Here is an 18,899-nt window from a genome sequence, read left to right as displayed (position 1 = left end):
TGCCCAGCAACTTTCATTGAATCTGACTCTGAAGAACCTGGCATAACCTTCATTCTGGCTGAGAAAAACCCTGCATGAAAACTGGTTACAGAATCTAACGCTAATCGAAGCTTCACAACCGCATCTTCATCTTCCCTCAGAGATGACATAACCTGGTAGGTATTCCGCCTCCTCAAGGATCTAAGAGCATAAATAACCTGATCATTAATAAAGCTGTACAAGAACATAAGCATATTGCTTTCGGAAAGCCACAGAATTTCTCAAAATCTCTCCATTTTCTGCTTCCCTAAAATATTGAAACAAACAAGGCCTGAAGACACACAAAATGTTGGATCCAAGACTTTCCAACTGGTACAAGTACAAATATGCTCTCCGCCCAGAGGGGTTCGGCCTCTGAAAACAAGAGAACCAAATGCCTAACATTCACACGAAAAAACAGAATTTTATGAGAAGAGCCAAGCATATCTGCACAATAAATGAGCTTACAACTGGTATCGTCCATTTGTCAAATGTAGCCATTATATGAGACTGCAAATTGAGAGCTACAAAGAAAGTCGATGGTAAGCCCGTAAGTGAAATGACGATCCACCTTAAAATCTCTGTTGGTGTTATTAAGAGGAACGAAGCTGGAACGAAGATGAACAGAGAATAGCCATACAGACACCATATTTCCACTAAGCTCAAAGATATGCCCAAGTACTGAAGTAGGAAGTAACATCCAAGCGGTACCAGACATATATACGCATAGAATATGGCTGCAGCCCAGTTCACATAGTTGATATCATAAACCCACTCAATAACAGTGCTACTTGGTTCAAAAGATAAATAGGCCGCAAAATTTCCAAGAACTGTTGCCAAAAAGACGAGAGTTGTGGAAATCCAGACAGGTCCATACATATCAGGATTATCGGCAATCGTTTTAATGAAGTCTCCTTTGTGTGGATACAGTGAACCAATAATTCTTTCAACCACAACGTATGTGTCCACATTGAAGTAAGGCCTGTATGTTGCAATGCTAAAAACACCCTTCCAGCCATTTGATGGTTGTGCATTATGTTCACCACCTACATCAGGCAGAGCAGATGGACCATCCACATTAGGTGTAGGTTGATATCCCCACATTCTGCCTTGAACATTGCTCGGTGGAAATGTCTGTAAGTTTGCTTCTCCGAATTCCGAGGCTCTCGGAACACCGTCCACGGCAGCAAGGGTATATGAGAGTTGATGTCGTCGAACATACCAAGAAACATATGCATGTGTTTTTTCCTCTGAGAATTCATCTTCAACTCCATGAAGAAAGGCTCCAGCAGCGCTAAGAGTGAGAAGATCTAATCCTCTGCCATGTATCAGAGTTTGCCCTCTTTTAAATTGACTACTCCAACACCGCCATCTCCATCTTTGTATTCAATAATGACAACGAACCAGTAAAGGAAGTAGTGGCCCCTTCTTAAACATATAATGAGCTAGTTTGTGATGAAGACTGCACCAAACTTCATAAATACCCAGCAGCCCTGATAGCAACCTCCGCATCTATTACCGTCTTTGAACAGGCCCGACTTCCTACTGCTATTTTTGGTGGGAAAGGAATCTGTTTCACCAGGCTGACATATGCGCATTGACCACCTTGGACCTTTTCCCAAATCTTATTTCAGTGCAGAATGAGATACTGCTGTAATGCCTCTGATTACTGATCATGTTTTGTTTTGTTTGTGCAGGGATAGGAGTTTGAAGTCACTGCTGCCTTTTGGATAGCTGAAGAACAAATTACATAATCTAGAGCTGGAGAATAAATTACATAATCTAGAACAACATATTAATGATTTCTTCTTCAAAACAGGGTTTTGAAGAAGAATCAATCTCTGACATGAGACGGAGTCTAACATCGGCTCCATTTGGGATGGCAGCTGCAGCTTCCTGGAGGTGCCAAGAACCGCAGAACTTTGGGAGAGCAGACCAGTGCTTTATTTATTGGGCAATGGAGTCAATTTATTCACATGTGACCAACTCAAAAACAACTTTATTTGACTTAGACAATTGACTGAAACTTAACTGATGCTTGACTCAAACCGACTCGATGGCAAACTGAAATAACTTGAAAAACTTACTCAACAGACCAAACACAAATGACTCATGACTTGACTTAAAACAAAACTTACAAAGCTTATGAAGGGCAGCAGTCCATCAAGATTTGAAATCATGATGACAACCACCTGTGTTTCTTACAAGACAAAATACCATCAAACTATATCATAATGCCAATGCAACCAATCAAGCAGATGCCTTCTTGACTGATTCTCCCAATCAGATCTTCTGGTCAACATTACAAACCTATCCCTGGGCATCCAAAAACATAGCTGACCGTGATCTCCTTCATCACTGAACACTGCAATAAACACTATCACTGCTGGCTGCAACAAACTTGCTAGAGGATCGTGAAAAACATGAAGATTTGCCACTGCCACCTCCTGCTGAAAGATCAAGGTGTCCTTTGCTTCAAACTCTGATCTTCCTTCATCATGTGCTTCGATAAAAGTATGCTCATGGGCTTCAAAAAATTCTGAACAAGTAGATGAGCAGATCTCTTCTTGGAAAAACATTTCAGCACATGAAACATATGAAGAATCTGAAAGGTAATCCTGTATGCTATAATCTTCGGTGGTCAGACAATATGGTAGGTGATCTTCATATGATATGACAGCCGGATTCTCATTACATTCTTCAATCATAAGGAAAGAAACTTCAGCTGATTCTTGAGGTGCAAAAATGACAGTTCTATCATCTACCATAAATTCATCCAAAGGAACTGTTTCACTTACTTGAATGAAGATCTCATCTTGATTTTCATGAACTGACTGAATTACCTCCTCATGCAGGCTTTGCATGCTGTCTTCTTCTGTGGGCAGATCTGAAATGAGCTCTTCTCTTTCACCATCTTCAGCCATATAACAAATTTCAACCTGCTGATCTATAAAGCTGCTTACAAGACTGTCATCCTTTTCAGAAGAGGAAGAAGGTCCACCATCATCTTCTTGACCATGTGTGCACTGCAAATCTGCATTAACTTGAGCTGGAGCAAGACCTCTCAAGAGCTGATCTATCTCCTCTTCGGACAAAGGAGATAATGCCTTTTGTTTTCTTCTGCTCAAACAGTGATTGTCTTAATTGATTTCAAGTGAAGGAGTATACAGATTGTCCTCATACTGCTGATCCATTTCATGCAATTTCTGTTGATTGTCAAGAGGCAAAATTTTTTCATTTTCCACCATACTAAGATCTTGGTCCTGCTGCAAATTTTCATGATCGTCTCTATGGGAATCCTCTAGGTTCTCTTCATGTTGCTGAAATGGATTCTCATACAAAGCCTCCATGATCTCAACATCCATAAAATTATCATCTTCATAATACTTCTCAAGGCTTTCAATAAAATTATGTACATGGCTACAACAGTTCTGAACGAAAATCAAAGATGGATATGATTCTTTATACTTTTCAAAGAACACGGTATGAAAATCCCTTAAACAATAAATTGAAGCAGATGGCAAACTTTCATACCAGAATCGGGCTTCATCTTCCAGAGTAGCCATAAACATTTTCATCAAACAATCCTCAGGAAAATTGATCTTTAACTTGCGAACATGCATATGAAATCTAATCAAATGTAAAGCAGCATCCTTCTTACCATCAGCATTAAATGTGGGCAGATTCCTTGACCAATCTACCTTGGGCATCTTATTCGGAAAACCTGGAATGTGATCTCGGCTCAAGGGAGCATATCTTCTTGCAATCTGATCCATCTTGAGAAATCTCAAAGCTACTGATCTCTCTGCAGTGAAGTCACCATGAAGCACAGGTTGTTGGATTCTTCAGTGAAAGGAGTCGCCAGTGAATGATTTCAGCCTTTCAAGTGTCTGATCGTTGTCCACTATCAACAATCAGATCTGAACTTGATATATGTACTGGGGTAAAAAAATGCAAATGAAGTGGTCGTATTCACAAGCTCACGGAGATTGACTGCAGCAGCGATTATCTACTAACGCTGATGTAAAACAAGAGCGTTTTCGAAGGCTCCTGGCGTAACTTCAGGCTCCGTCTAAGACTTATGAAACAAACACATCAATCAACAAACAAGTTTGTTCTCCCCAGTATGGTCGCCAATATGTTAGCGCTTGAGATTTCACCCTAGGCTGAGGAAGGTAAACCTTCAAGGCAACATCAAACCATTTCACCTCGTAGCTAGCCCTACGGGGTATGAGAAGGCTCTCTCCGGTCAAACTCGGTAGATCTTTCAATAGGATGAGCTGACCCAATTAGGAACACTGATATTAGGCTAGTAAACTGATTTGAAGGTTGATTTGGGGGTTTTTAATTAAATAACGGGGTTTTTCTAGGCTGCATGGGCAAAATCACAGCTTGAAACAGAGAAATGTAATGAACAACACAGGTTATCGACTGAGGCAAGGTAGGCAAGCAATGTAGCATCAAATCTAGGTTTTAAATGGGATGGCAAGACTGGTGAGGAGCTAAGGAGGGCAAATAATACTTTGAATCCTCCTTAAACAGAAGAAAACATTGAATTGAACAAACTTATAGGCAGAGCATATAATACTATGAATTCTACCTAAACACTTCATTTGCTCAATTAGAAATGATCATGAGGTGAAATGGAACACAACAGATTACATATGAAACACAAGAAACACTTATGCTAAATTAACATACCACAGGAATCTCAGAAGAGCTGTGAAATTTCATTAAAAATCTCTGTCATAGACTGTACAATGAAGCTCAGTTTCTCCTCCAGCTCTCAGCACTCAGAAAACTCTCCTCTAACTCTCTACTCACAAATGAATTTTTAATACCATAAAATCAAAATGCTGCCCAAAAACAGGGGCGCTGTTTTAACTAGCACTACAAAAATTAACAAAAAAGCGTTACATCCATTCCACAAATAGAACAGTGTTCCCCTAAATCTGCTGATGATTTGGCTTATTAGGAGACAAAATCTGGAGCAAAAATCTCATGAAATCAGGATTAAGGATCGAAATAGACAAATTCGTTTCTCTTGAAATCCTATGGCTAATAAACCGGAGCGCTGATCCTATTGAATAAAGTCTGGAAATAGGCATCGAATCCTATTCTGCTGTTCTGGCACCGTTTGAATAGCGGTCACAAAGCGTTCATTGCCTGTTGATTTCTTCTCTAATGATTTTCTTTTAATACATTAAATAAGTCTCTGTTGTAAAAGAAAACAAATCAACCCAAAAACTCCTGCGCTGTCTCACCTGAATTACATAAATAGAACATGTAATAACTTTCCCCTCCAAAATCTCTAACCAAAAAGCCTAACAATTGGAGCGCAGACTCTTATGCATCTGGTAACAAGTGTCTTCAGGTGACTTTGAAGTGAAGAGCAGTTGTCAAAGACGTGCGCCATATTTTTCCTTAGTTGACAACGGATTAAAACTTATGCGATCAATGCCAGCAAGCTCTGTTTCAGCAAAAGATGCCTCCAATACGAATGCAACCACCAGGTTTACAAGAAGCAACACCGTTATTACATAAAAAACTGATGAAGTACAGCAGTGCCCATGACATTCCAATAATTTGCACATATCGATGCACCCTTTGTCGATACCACTGGGACTTCAATCAAATTTATTGACATCATTACATGCTTTGTTACAATCTAGTGCAACAGAGGAAAGTTCATTTTTCCCAGCATAAGCATCATCTGCCAGTTTAGGCCCAAAACGGGATAGACAGGTTCTTTGGAAAATTCGATCCTTCGTGCCCAGCAACTTTCATTGAATCTGACTCTGAAGAACCTGGCATAACCTTCATTCTGGCTGAGAAAAACCCTGCATGAAAACTGGTTACAGAATCTAACGCTAATCGAAGCTTCACAACCGCATCTTCATCTTCCCTCAGAGATGACATAACCTGGTAGGTATTCCGCCTCCTCAAGGATCTAAGAGCATAAATAACCTGATCATTAATAAAGTTGTACAAGAACATAAGCATATTGCTTTCGGAAAGCCACAGAATTTCTCAAAATCTCTCCATTTTCTGCTTCCCTAAAATATTGAAACAAACAAGGCCTGAAGACACACAAAATGTTGGATCCAAGACTTTCCAACTGGTACAAGTACAAATATGCTCTCCGCCCAGAGGGGTTCGGCCTCTGAAAACAAGAGAACCAAATGCCTAACATTCACACGAAAAAACAGAATTTTATGAGAAGAGCCAAGCATATCTGCACAATAAATGAGCTTACAACTGGTATCGTCCATTTGTCAGATGTAGCCATTATATGAGACTGCAAATTGAGAGCTACAAAGAAAGCCGATGGTAAGCCCGCAAGTGAAATGACGATCCACCTTAAAATCTCTGTTGGTGTTATTAAGAGGAACGAAGCTGGAACGAAGATGAACAGAGAATAGCCATACAGACACCATATTTCCACTAAGCTCAAAGATATGCCCAAGTACTGAAGTAGGAAGTAACATCCAAGCGGTACCAGACATATATACGCATAGAATATGGCTGCAGCCCAGTTCACATAGTTGATATCATAAACCCACTCAATAACAGTGCTACTTGGTTCAAAAGATAAATAGGCCGCAAAATTTCCAAGAACTGTTGCCAAAAAGACGAGAGTTGTGGAAATCCAGACAGGTCCATACATATCAGGATTATCGGCAATCGTTTTAATGAAGTCTCCTTTGTGTGGATACAGTGAACCAATAATTCTTTCAACCACAACGTATGTGTCCACATTGAAGTAAGGCCTGTATGTTGCAATGCTAAAAACACCCTTCCAGCCATTTGATGGTTGTGCATTATGTTCACCACCTACATCAGGCAGAGCAGATGGACCATCCACATTAGGTGTAGGTTGATATCCCCACATTCTGCCTTGAACATTGCTCGGTGGAAATGTCTGTAAGTTTGCTTCTCCGAATTCCGAGGCTCTCGGAACACCGTCCACGGCAGCAAGGGTATATGAGAGTTGATGTCGTCGAACATACCAAGAAACATATGCATGTGTTTTTTCCTCTGAGAATTCATCTTCAACTCCATGAAGAAAGGCTCCAGCAGCACTAAGAGTGAGAAGATCTAATCCTCTGCCATGTATCAGAGTTTGCCCTCTTTTAAATTGACTACTCCAACACCGCCATCTCCATCTTTGTATTCAATAATGACAACGAACCAGTAAAGGAAGTAGTGGCCCCTTCTTAAACATATAATGAGCTAGTTTGTGATGAAGACTGCACCAAACTTCATAAATACCCAGCAGCCCTGATAGCAACCTCCGCATCTATTACCGTCTTTGAACAGGCCCGACTTCCTACTGCTATTTTTGGTGGGAAAGGAATCTGTTTCACCAGGCTGACATATGCGCATTGACCACCTTGGACCTTTTCCCAAATCTTATTTCAGTGCAGAATGAGATACTGCTGTAATGCCTCTGATTACTGATCATGTTTTGTTTTGTTTGTGCAGGGATAGGAGTTTGAAGTCACTGCTGCATTTTGGATAGCTGAAGAACAAATTACATAATCTAGAGCTGGAGAATAAATTACATAATCTAGAACAACATATTAATGATTTCTTCTTCAAAACAGGGTTTTGAAGAAGAATCAATCTCTGACATGAGACGGAGTCTAACAGGGAGGAGAGTTAAATTTTTTGGGATCATTTTGAGATTTGTGTCATAAGCTTTCTATCAGTCTTCAGTATTCTCAACATCTGCAAACTGATAAATCAGTTTTTCAAGCTCCACGGTCCCAGATCAATGGATTTCAGTGGCAAAAGACCAGCCTTAACGCGTTGCTGCCAAGGATACCTGTAGACAGACACGCTCAGGGCATCAGGCCGCCTGGTGATTAAACCCGCGGAATAGAGGCATCGTGTGAAGTCATAACGTAAAACTGCCACTGTAAAACTTTCGTGGGCCTGCAATCGCCGCCGAATTTCTTTTAGTTAGCAAACAAAATCATGCCCAGTCTCCTTTCACGAGAACAAGCAGCAGCTTCAGCGTAAGATACATTGATTCACGTACAGTAGCGGAATTCCATTAGCGATTTTTTGTCTGAGTCGGGGTCACGACTTCTGGTATTCATCAATTCGTAAAGCCGTGGATCGCCTCATCGTAGGTTGCAGCACGTTTAATCTTCGGTGGCCAGACTCGGTCATCGCCACAGGTATTCTCCAGCGAAAATGCCTTTCTACGCACGCAGTCTCTGACCCGTTTATGATTCTCCGCCGTCGTGTAACTCTCCATCGTTTGCAGTCTCGGTCATCGCCACAGGTATCGTGTATTTGAATGATATTTGCGTGTTTGCGTAGTTTTAGTCGTAGGGTTTTCAGTCAGTTTCATTTTAGTTCGATTCTATTGCCTTAGGATATTCTAAATTGTATTTTAATAAAATTAAAAAAGGTTAAGCATAGTTTTAGTTAGATTTCGATTTCAATTTTGTTTTAATTAGATTTTAAGTTTAAAGTTTTATAAATTTTCATTTTTTTTATAAAAAAATAAATAAGATTTATTTATAAAAAAAAAAATTGGCTTAGTTTTATTTTTATACATTTAAGTTTTAGATTAATTTTTAGATTTCTTTTTTTGTTTTAGGTTCTGTTAAATAAATAATTAATAAAAAATAATAATAATAATATTTTTTTTGAAAATTTTATTTTCTTTTGCCAAGATCCAGTTATTTCCAGGAGATTATTATGCTGAGATTCAAATTTATCAATGCGGAATGAATGTTTTATCTGTACACGAATGATTATCTTAAATATGGTATCTGGTTAACGATTTGTGATTTATAATTGCGTTAGTATTTTCTTAGTTGCTGGATATCGTGATTGAGATTTGGTCATTGCAGGAACTTTGTGGTTTTACTGGATATTTAAGCACAGTTCTAGTTATTTGATGATAAATGTTTACTGTTCATGGTTTATTTTTCCATACCATCTAGCAAGTAATCATTTAAACATCAATCTCATAAGGCACTGGTCCGCTAAATAAATAAAATCATTTTAGTGCATCGTGTCTCCCAGCCCAACTGTTTGGCAATTGGCCTTCATCATTTCATAGGGTCCACCCCCCTTAGCCGTGGGAGATAGGCTTAAACGAAGGGATCGGGGATCAGAGTGACAGCCCCCGGTCTGAGCGTTGTCGTGTCAATCTGCACGACAACATTTTTTGGCGCCGTTGCCGGGGATAGAGTTTTTCTGTCCTTGGTTCTTTCTTTTCAAGCTTTTCTGTGTTTAACTTCTTGTTCAGGTGGCGACTCCACTTCCTATATTATCTACAAGAGTGTACACTAGAAGGCATCCAAGCAGTCTGTGCAACCCTACTCCTGATCCTGAGAAGGTCTTCAAGGTGCGATTTCACAAACTCGCTTCTCGTACACTTCTTGGAAATCTTGGACAAGAAGCCCTCTCCGATATTCATTTGCTCTTTAAGGGTCAAGTTAGGCGCAGCACCATGAGTATGTATGCACCTTGTGATTTTTCTAACATTCCTAGATACCCCAATGATATTCCATCTGTTGGGATAGACAAATTGCCTAGCTTTCAAGGAGATAATGCCATTACTGCTAATTCCCATTTGCGAGATTTCAACATATGGATGGCTAAGTATGCAAGATCTACTGATTTTGATCATGAAGATGTCAGGATGACTCTTTTTATCTTGACTCTAGGAGGTGATGCTTACGATTGGTTTACAGAAAAGCCTCCAAACTCATTCAACTCCCTACAATCAATCATTAATGCATTTAAAGAAAAATATGGAGATAAGAGAGAGGGAAGACATCTTGTAAGAGCTATTAGTCTAATAAAAAAGAGAGAGGATGAAACTGTCGAGGAATTTAATAGAAGGTTTAATGGTATTATTAGAGAATTACCTTAAGACTATAAACCTACAGATAAAACTCTCCAAGACTTTTACATTGATGCCTTTAGTCCTGAACCATCTTATGAGTTAAGGCGTGCTAAACTTAATGATTATAGAGATTGCCAAGCCTTAGCTATAGAACTTGAAAAGGACAAGGCAGCTTCTGGGAAGTCTGAAATCCCAGGTTTTGATAGGGCTGCTACGAAACTAAAGGAACCTAAGGGAAAAGCAGTCCAAGAGCCAGAAAGTGAGCTTGTTCTCAAGTTGCTTCAAAAAATTAAAACTATGGAAATTAATCATAATAAGGAGATAAACACTTTGCAGAATAGGTTGATCCAAATGGAAAGAACGCAATCGCAAAATTTTCAACCTCGAAATAATAATAACAGAAATAGTAATTGGCAAAGAAAGGGTCAATCTAGTGAGCAAAGACCCCCTAATCTGCTTACTAATCTGGTTGATAATGCTCCTCCTTACTGTCGTGTTTGTGATGCCCTTCATGAAGAGGCCACTTGTCCCATCGTCAAAAGAATCCTAGACAATGGAATGTTTGGGACAGGTGATCAAATAAATGTAGTGGGAAGCAAGTTCCCTTTGCCTATGAATGATTGGATAGAGGTTAAGGAAAGGAGCTATGATGTTATGAATCCTTCATCTGCTTTTAGTATAAATAACCTGGAAAATGAAGACGACATTTTGGCTAGGTTATATGGCGAAAAACCCTCTCCTGAGAAAATTTTAGAAATTGCTAGAGATAAGGGTTTAACCTATCAGAGAAGGGATAAAGATCAGAGCGGGAATCAAATTCCCACTCGAACTTTGAACCCTGGTGTAAACTCTGGAATAGATATCGATTTGGGAAGTTGGTTTAACAAAGCAAAAATCTGGGTTCCTGTATCTGAGATTGCTAAGATCCCTTCCCAAAGAGACAAGTTACTAAAAGCGATTCAGGGTCCTCAAGTCACCCCTTCTCAACAGAAGACTCGCGAGGTTGACTATCATGATGCTCCCATATATCTGCAAAGCGTAGATGCTGATAACAAAGATCATCAACCCTTCTTTATCACCTTATTAGTCAATGGGTATAAATTGAATAACTGCATGTTGGATTCAGGCGCATCTGCTTGCGTTATGACTAAAAGGGTCATGGAACAGCTTAACTTAAGAGTTTCTAGACCCTACTATAATATATGTGCCATGGATTCTAAGAAAATCGAAGTACACAGTTTAATCAAGGATTTACAAGTTCATCTTTCAGTTTACCCAGACATCATGGTTGTTATGGATATTGTTGTCGTTGATGTACCTGATGCTTGGGGTATGCTGCTATCCAGAAAGTGGGCCTCTGATCTAGGAGGAAGCATTCAAATGAATTGGTCATATGCTATGATTCCTTCTCCTAGGGGTGATGGTTTTGTTAGACTAAATAGAGAGCCCGAGAGGAAATTTCATGTTGAAGATCCTAAGAAGCCTCATAACGAAATAATTAGAGAGCAATCTGACATCGGGAACTATTCTATCATGTCCAATTTCATAATTCCTCCCGATGATGAGATTAAGGATCTTGAGAATAAAGTCTGGTATATGTACTTCGATGGTGCGTCCTCTAGTCATGGTAAAGGTGCTGGAGTTGTGCTCAAATCCCCCCTTGGTCACACTTTCAAGTTTGCCTATCGTTTAGAATTTGAAGCAACCAACAATGTCGCTGAGTAAGAAGCCATATTGTTGGGACTTGAATTGGCCAAGGCTTTGAGGGTTAAATTACTTAGCATTAAGGGGGATTCCGATCTGGTTATCATGCAACTTTAAAACAAATTCACATGTAGGAATCAGAGATTAAGAAACTATCAAAATGCTGTGTGGGATACTATGGAGCATTTCGATGCCCTTAACCTTGAGGCAATTCCTAGAGAACAAAATAGTTTGGCAGATGAACTTGCTGTAGCTGCCACAACTTTCCAGTTATCTGATGAGTTAATTAACGATAAAATCAAAATGGAAGTAATATTTAGACCATCTGTTCCAGATAACTCGGAGCATTGGCAAGTTTTTAACGACGAAAAGCAAGTCATTCGTTTTCTCAATAGTTTGGATGAGTTTGAAGATTTTCGGATAATTTCTCAGGAGGATGGATCTTTAAATCATGAACATATTATAAATCCTACTCCTAGAAATGTGGTTGCCTTGGAGCAATATTTTGATCGGCATGATGCCACGAAGCTTAGAGAAGAAAACAAGATGGACCCAGGCGAGTAACTCGAAGTTAACATTAGTACTTCTGAAAATCCGAAAATAGTTAAAATTGGTAAAGGTACTAGTTTGGAGGAAAGGAAAAAGTTAACCGATTTACTTCATGAATATAGAGATGTTTTAGCTTTTTCCTATGATGAATTAAAGGGCTATAGGGAAGATGTTATGGAGCATACTATTCCCTTAAGGGACGAGAATGCTAAACCCTTTCGGCAGAAACTTAGGCAAATTAATCCTAAATTAGCCCCCTTGGTCCAGAAAGAACTTGCAAAGATGCTTTCAGCAGGGATCATCGCTCAAACTAGGCATTCGACATGGTGTTTGAATTTGGTGATTGTTAGGAAAAAGAACGGTACAATAAGACTTTGTGTCGACTTTAGAAACCTTAATCTAGCATGCAAAAAGGATAACTACCCTTTGCCAAACATGGAAACTTTGTTGCAAAGAGTAACTAGGTCTGGAATGATGTCGCTGCTAGATGGTTTTTCTGGGTACAATCAGGTATGGGTTAAAAGGGAAGATCGACACAAGACCACATTCACAACACCATGGGGTACTTTTGAATACATCAGAATGCCATTTGGGTTAACAAATGCTGGGGCTACTTTCCAAAGGGCTATGGATTATGCCTTCAAAGGGTTAATCGGGAAAATTATCGAAATTTACCAAGATGATCTTACTGTTTTCTCTAAAGATGGTATCAATCATATAGATCATCTTAGGCAAGTTTTCGATAGATGTAGAGAATATGGAATTTCTTTGAATCCGGCTAAGTCTGTTTTTGGGGTAACAGAAGGGAAATTACTCGGTCATATCATTTCTAAGGAAGGAATCAAGATCGATCCCGAAAGAATTGAAGCAATTCAAAAGATTCCTCTCCCGCATAATCTTAAATCCCTTCAGTCTTTCCTTGGAAAGATAAATTTTATTAGAAGATTCATCCCAAATTATGCAGAAATAGCTAAGCCCATTCAAAGTCTTCTGAAGAAAGATGCGAAATTTGTCTGGCAAGAAGAGGGCAAAAAGGCTTTCCAAGAAATCAAGTCTGCTATTGCAAAAGCTCCTGTCCTGGTTAGTCCTGATTACTCCAAGAATTTCATGATTTTTTCTTTCGCTTCTGAAGATACCATTGCCGGTGTCCTGCTTCAAAAGAATAAAGATGGTCATGAGCAGCCTATTGCTTTCATGAGTAGAGCACTTCAAAACTCCGAATTGAAGTACAATACCATGGAAAAGCAGGCCTATGCCCTGGTTAAGTCTCTCAAGCATTTTAAAACTTATGTGGGTTATTCTAAGATCATTGCTTTCGTTCCACATTCTGCTGTTAAGGACATATTAACTCAAACCGATTGCTTAGGGACTCGTGCTAGGTGGGTTACTAAAATACAGGAGTATGATTTGGAAATCAGACCCACCAAGTTGATCAAAGGCCAAGGCTTAGCTCAGATGTTAACCGAAGGTAATGAAAAGACTCTTGGTTTGTTCTGCCTTAACGATCTATCTTCGCCAGAATTGGAAAGATTAGCAGAGCATGAATGGTATAAGGACATAGTTTATTACTTAACCAATCTTGCATGTCCTAACCATTTAGTCGCTCATAAGAGAAGGGCTCTTAGACTAAAAGCCACTAAGTACTGCCTTATGAAGGATGGCCTTGGATGGAGAAATCCTGAGGGCATAGTGCTTAGGTGTGTTGACGATGTTGAGTCCAAAAGATTAATCTCCGAGTTTCATTCAGGATTTTGTGGTGGTCATTATGTCGCTAGAACTACCGCCCACAAAATCCTGAGAGTTGGCTATTATTGGCCTTCGATTTTTTCTGATGTGCACAAGTTTGTTAGAGCGTGTCAAGCCTGTCAACTGTTCACTGGGAAGCAGAAGCTTGCTGCCCTTCCTCTACAACCTGTCATTGTAGAGGCACCTTTTCAGCATTGGGGTCTAGACTTCATAGGGAAGTTCCATGAAAATTCTAGTAATGGCTACTCATGGATTTTGACTGCCACGGATTATTTTACTAAATGGGTCGAAGCCATTCCTGCTAAGAATGCCACTGAAAAGGTTATTATGGATTTCATTGAGAATAACATCATTACTAGATTTGGTGTCCCCGCTAAGATCACTACGGACAATGCCAGGGCTTTTAGTTCTTTAGAGTTTTCATCCTTTTGTTTCAAGTATGGCATTGTCTTATCTCATTCGTCAAATTACTATCCTCAGGGTAATGGTTTGGCTGAATCAAGTAATAAAAATCTCATAACCATTATCAAGAAGATAGTAGGAGATAATAAGAAATCTTGGGACAGCAAAATCAAGTATGCTTTATGGGCAGATAGAATTACTAAGAAGAAATCTACTGGTAAATCTCCCTTTGAATTAGTTTATGGCTTGGATGTTACCTTACCTGTGCACCTGAAGTTGCCAGCTTATCAGCTTCTCCAAAATTTTTCTACTAATAAAGATGTTGTTCAGAATAGAATAGATCAGATTGCCGAGTTAGATGAAGCTCGTAGGACAGCTTTCGACGCTATATGTAAAAATCAATCTAATATTAAGAAAAGCTTTGATAAATGCTCTCGATCTAGATCTTTGCAGGTTGGAGATATGGTTTTACTTTGGGATCGCAAGAGTGAAACGCCGGGAAAACATAAGAAGTTTGATAGTTTGTGGCTGGGACCATACATCATTAGAGATATAGCTGGGCCAAACTCATTCTACTTGAGCAAATTGGATGGCGAACCATTTGATCTACCAGCGAACGGCCAAATGCTCAAGCTGTTCTTCAAAGATGATATCTGATGCCATGGGGCATCTTCTGTATTGTATTTCTATCCCTACTCCTTGTCTTTTCAGCATTTCATTTCTGTTTTTAGGATTAGATTTACTTTTCATGTTATTAGTTAGTCAATAAATGAAGAGCTTTTATCTTTCCTGTGCTTAATGTATATGATGATTCTGGAATGGACGCTACTTATTTTTATCTGTGTGTTGTATGGATGTAGATTCTGGATTCTCACATTCCTACAGTGCAGCAACGTGTCCCCAAGTAGAGCCAGATGTTGACCGCTACTGGTCAACTACCCATGCAGTACACCCCCTTTTCTTGGCAGAAAGGGGTAGCACCTGATCAACATGTCCGTACCATCCTGCAGTCATCAACAACTTGATCAACTTATGTTGTAAACCCAGTCTGCATGTATGAATTGTAAATAATCTTAGCAGATCTGAGTCATGTATGTAAATTGCCTAGGTGGACCTAACTTTCTAATGATAATCTACGTCCCGGAAGGTTTTTCGTCTCACCGATCTACGATCGGCAGAGTTTTCCTTCAACCTGACCCCAAAGCCGGGATGCATTTTGTTATTAGAACTGTAGGAGAATCCTAGTGTGTTAATCTGCTAGATTATAGTTGTGTCGCAGAACTGGGTGGATTATGAGGGTCTATGTTAAAGTGGGTTTGTCCCCTTAAGTTGTAAGTTGTAAAAGTCATGATGTAATGTGTCTTGAGGGTTGAAAAATGTTTTACTCCCCTCATGAGTCCTAAGTCCTAGGTCCTAGGTGATGTTTCCAAAGGCTTAGTTCGATGATCCATTTAAGAAAAATAATAAAATAGATAAAAATTAAAAAAATTAAAAATTAAAAAATGAAATAAATAAAAAATAATAAAAAAAATTTATAAAATAAAGCAAAAACCCTAAATAATAAAATAATAATATTTTTTGTGAATGCATGCAAAATACCATTTTTTAATAAATCGACGGATGAGATTAAGAGATGTCTTGATCCTCATCGACGGTCGAGATCATTTCGACATGGATCACTCGAACTAGCCGTTGGGATCATTTCCTTTAAATAGGGTGCTAGGGGTCATTTGAGATCATTAGATCTGTGAGTCTTGTACTGAAAAAGCTCTCTTGTAATCTGGTTTCTGGTTAATAAAAGAAGACTTTGGGGTCCAAATCTTGTTGGCGTTACTCTCTGGAAGTGCTGTGAGATGTTTAATTTTCTGCATATTTCATTTTTCAGCCATTAATAATAGCTTGTTTTTAGAGTATTGTGAGCACAGGTATCTTGTTCACTTGCTAGGGTTTGAGTGTTGTTAGGGTTTCTGAAGTAATGGCAGGTATCTCCATTACTTTCTGAGATCTAGCAGCATTCTTGCTCTCTTTACTGATGGTTGCTTGAGCTGTGCAGAAAAAACCTTTATTGGAGAATATTTGTGGGCGTTTGGGGAAGTTCTAGGCCGAACCAGCCGACTCCCACAGGCTCTTCTTTGCAGAGCCCAGCTGATTTTGGCCCTGGGTTAATCATTTAAAGTTTATTTCCTGTTTTGCATGAGAGATTTTATTTCTGTTCACAGCAGAATTCAAGTTTTTTGATATTTCGAAAACGTCACTGCAATTATTGTTAAATCTGGCTATCCTAGAGCTGTAAATTTTGTGATTCTAGGTTAATTTTGAAGGGTTCTTCTTAAAATTTTGCATATTATCTGTCGGGCTTTGTTTTTTTTTTCTCTCTTGCAGAGACAAGGTTGGGAGGAGAGTTAAATTTTTTGGGATCATTTTGAGATTTGCGTCAAAAGCTTTCTATCAGTCTTCAGTATTCTCAACATCTGCAAACTGATAAATCAGTTTTTCAAGCTCCACGGTCCCAGATCAGTGGATTTCAGTGGCAAAAGACCAGCCTTAACGCGTTGCTGCCAAGGATACCTATAAACAGACACGCTCAGGGCATCAGGCCGCCTGGTGATTGAACCCGCGGAATAGAGGCATCGTGTGAAGTCATAAGTAAAACTGCCACTGTAAAACTTTCGTGGGCCTGCAATCGCTGCCGAATTTCTTTTAGTTAGCAAACAAAATCATGCCCAGTCTCCTTTCACGAGAACAAGCAGCAGCTTCAGCGTAAGATACATTGATTCACGTACGGTAGCGGAATTCCATTAGCGATTTTTTGTCTGAGTCGGGGTCACGACTTCTGGTATTCATCAATTCGTAAAGCCGTGGATCGCCTCATCGTAGGTTGCAGCACGTTTAATCTTCGGTGGCCAGACTCGTTCATCGCCACAGGTATTCTCCAGCGAAAATGCCTTTCTACGCACAGTCTCTGACCCATTTATGATTCTCCGCCGTCGTGTAACTCTCCATCGTTTGCAGTCTCGGTCATCGCCACAGGTATCGTGTATTTGAATGATATTTGCGTGTTTGCGTAGTTTTAGTCGTAGGGTTTTCAGTCAGTTTCATTTTAGTTCGATTCTATTGCATTAGGATTTTCTAAATTGTATTTTAATAAAATTAAAAAAGGTTAAGCATAGTTTTAGTTAGATTTCGATTTCAATTTTGTTTTAATTAGATTTTAAGTTTAAAGTTTTATAAATTTTAGATTTTTAAATTTTCATTTTTTTATAAAAAAATAAAAAAGATTTATTTATAAAAAAAATTTAGGGTTTAGTTTTATTTTTATACAGTTAAGTTTTAGATTAATTTTTAGATTTCATTTTTTTTAGGTTCTGTTAAATAAATAATTAATAAAATAATAATAATAATTTTTTTGAATTTTTTTTTTCTTTTGCCAAGATCCAGTTATTTCCAGGAAATTATTATGCTGAGATTCAAATTTATCAATGCGGAATGAATGTTTTATCTGTACATGAATGATTATCTTAAATATGGTATCTGGTTAACGATTTGTGATTTATAATTGCGTTAGTATTTTCTTAGTTGCTGGATATCGTGATTGAGATTTGGTCATTGCAGGAACTTTGTGGTTTTACTGGATATTTAAGCACAGTTCTAGTTATTTGATGATAAATGTTTACTGTTCATGGTTTATTTTTCCATATCATCTAGCAAGTAATCATTTAAACATCAATCTCATAAGGCACTGGTCCGCTAAATAAATAAAATCATTTTAGTGCATCGTGTCTCCCAGCCCAACTGTTTGGCAGTTGGCCTTCATCATTTCATAGGGTCCACCCCCCTTAGCCGTGGGAGACAGGCTTAAACGGAGGGATCGGGGATCAGAGTGACAGCCCCCGGTCTGAGCGTTGTCGTGTCAATCTGCGCGACAACAGGGTCTACACAGGGAAGAAGCCAAAAGTTAGTCACTTCAAGATCTTTTGCAGCATTGCTTATTGCCACGTGTCAGATGAAAAGTGTACCAAATTGGATCAGACTGCAAAGAAAGGATTTCTCGTTGGGTATAGCGAAACCTCAAAGGCATATAGGATCTACATTCCTAGCAGTAGGAAGATTTTGGTGAGACGGGACGTGAATTTCATGGAGGACCGAGCTTTTATGAGATCTTGTGAGATGCCTGCAAGTGATCAGAATCAGTAAAGAAGCTCCATTGGTCCAGCAGCAGGGGCAGCCACAGGGGCAACTAGTGGGATCGGCAGGAGGATAGTCACATGGATCGATTACAGTGACTAGTACCAGTATTTCCTCAGGTGCAAGAGATCTGGGGAGTTCTCAGCAGACAGAGCAGCAGAGGCATGATGAGGAGGAGTTGGCTGAACCTCCCACCACTAGTGGTCAAGCCCGTAGAGAGGTTCGTCAAACATTGAGAGATGCAAAGGAGTTTATTGGAACTCCTAGGACGATCAAAAGACAACGCAGACAGCCTAACAGGTACTAAACATTGGTGGCTCAGGTTGCAGAACCTTCTAGCTTTCAGGAAGCTGCACAGCATCAAGTGTGGGTAGACACCATGGTAGAAGATTATAGCTCTATTATGACGAATGATGTTTGG

At 39.2% G+C, this 18,899-nt stretch overlaps 3 protein-coding genes across 3 annotated transcripts in view; all 3 read right to left on the bottom strand.

Annotated features, from left to right (window-relative positions):
* The window catches only part of LOC149171135 (uncharacterized), a 207,739-nt gene that overhangs the window by 26,635 nt on the left and 162,205 nt on the right, over positions 1–18,899 (bottom strand). The window lies entirely within an intron of this gene.
* LOC149171139 (uncharacterized) lies at positions 409–5,937 on the bottom strand. The gene is made up of 2 exons (XM_089425857.1): positions 5,762–5,937; positions 409–1,336 (listed from the first exon to the last, which is right to left on the bottom strand). The coding sequence occupies exons 1-2, from the start codon at positions 5,935–5,937 to the stop codon at positions 424–426; spliced, it is 1,089 nt and encodes a 362-aa protein (XP_089281983.1). The 3' UTR covers positions 409–423.
* LOC149171138 (uncharacterized) lies at positions 6,073–8,284 on the bottom strand. Its single transcript, XM_089425856.1, has 4 exons — positions 8,147–8,284; positions 7,847–7,956; positions 7,291–7,389; positions 6,073–7,184 (listed from the first exon to the last, which is right to left on the bottom strand). Exons 1-4 carry the CDS (start codon positions 8,282–8,284, stop codon positions 6,212–6,214), a joined length of 1,320 nt encoding a protein of 439 aa, XP_089281982.1. The 3' UTR covers positions 6,073–6,211.

Source organism: Pinus tabuliformis, chromosome 4_2, assembly GCF_031772625.1.
Source record: "Pinus tabuliformis cultivar Carrire ecotype Pingquan chromosome 4_2, CPIR1, whole genome shotgun sequence".
Taxonomy (NCBI): Eukaryota; Viridiplantae; Streptophyta; class Pinopsida; order Pinales; family Pinaceae; genus Pinus; species Pinus tabuliformis.
This window is presented reverse-complemented; position numbering and strand designations above follow the sequence as displayed.

Coding starts and splice junctions, on each gene's coding strand:
- LOC149171139 (XM_089425857.1), bottom strand. CDS start 5,937: ATGTCATCTCTGAGGGAAGATGAAGATGCGGTTGTGAAGCTTCGATTA. Junction 1,337..5,761: donor TCGAATTTTCCAAAGAACCT/GTCTATCCCGTT, acceptor GATACATGGCAG/AGGATTAGATCTTCTCACTC.
- LOC149171138 (XM_089425856.1), bottom strand. CDS start 8,284: ATGGAGAGTTACACGACGGCGGAGAATCATAAACGGGTCAGAGACTGC. Junction 7,957..8,146: donor GTGCTGCAACCTACGATGAG/GCGATCCACGGC, acceptor CGGCGATTGCAG/GCCCACGAAAGTTTTACAGT. Junction 7,390..7,846: donor CTGAGCGTGTCTGTCTACAG/GTATCCTTGGCA, acceptor CGCATATGTCAG/CCTGGTGAAACAGATTCCTT.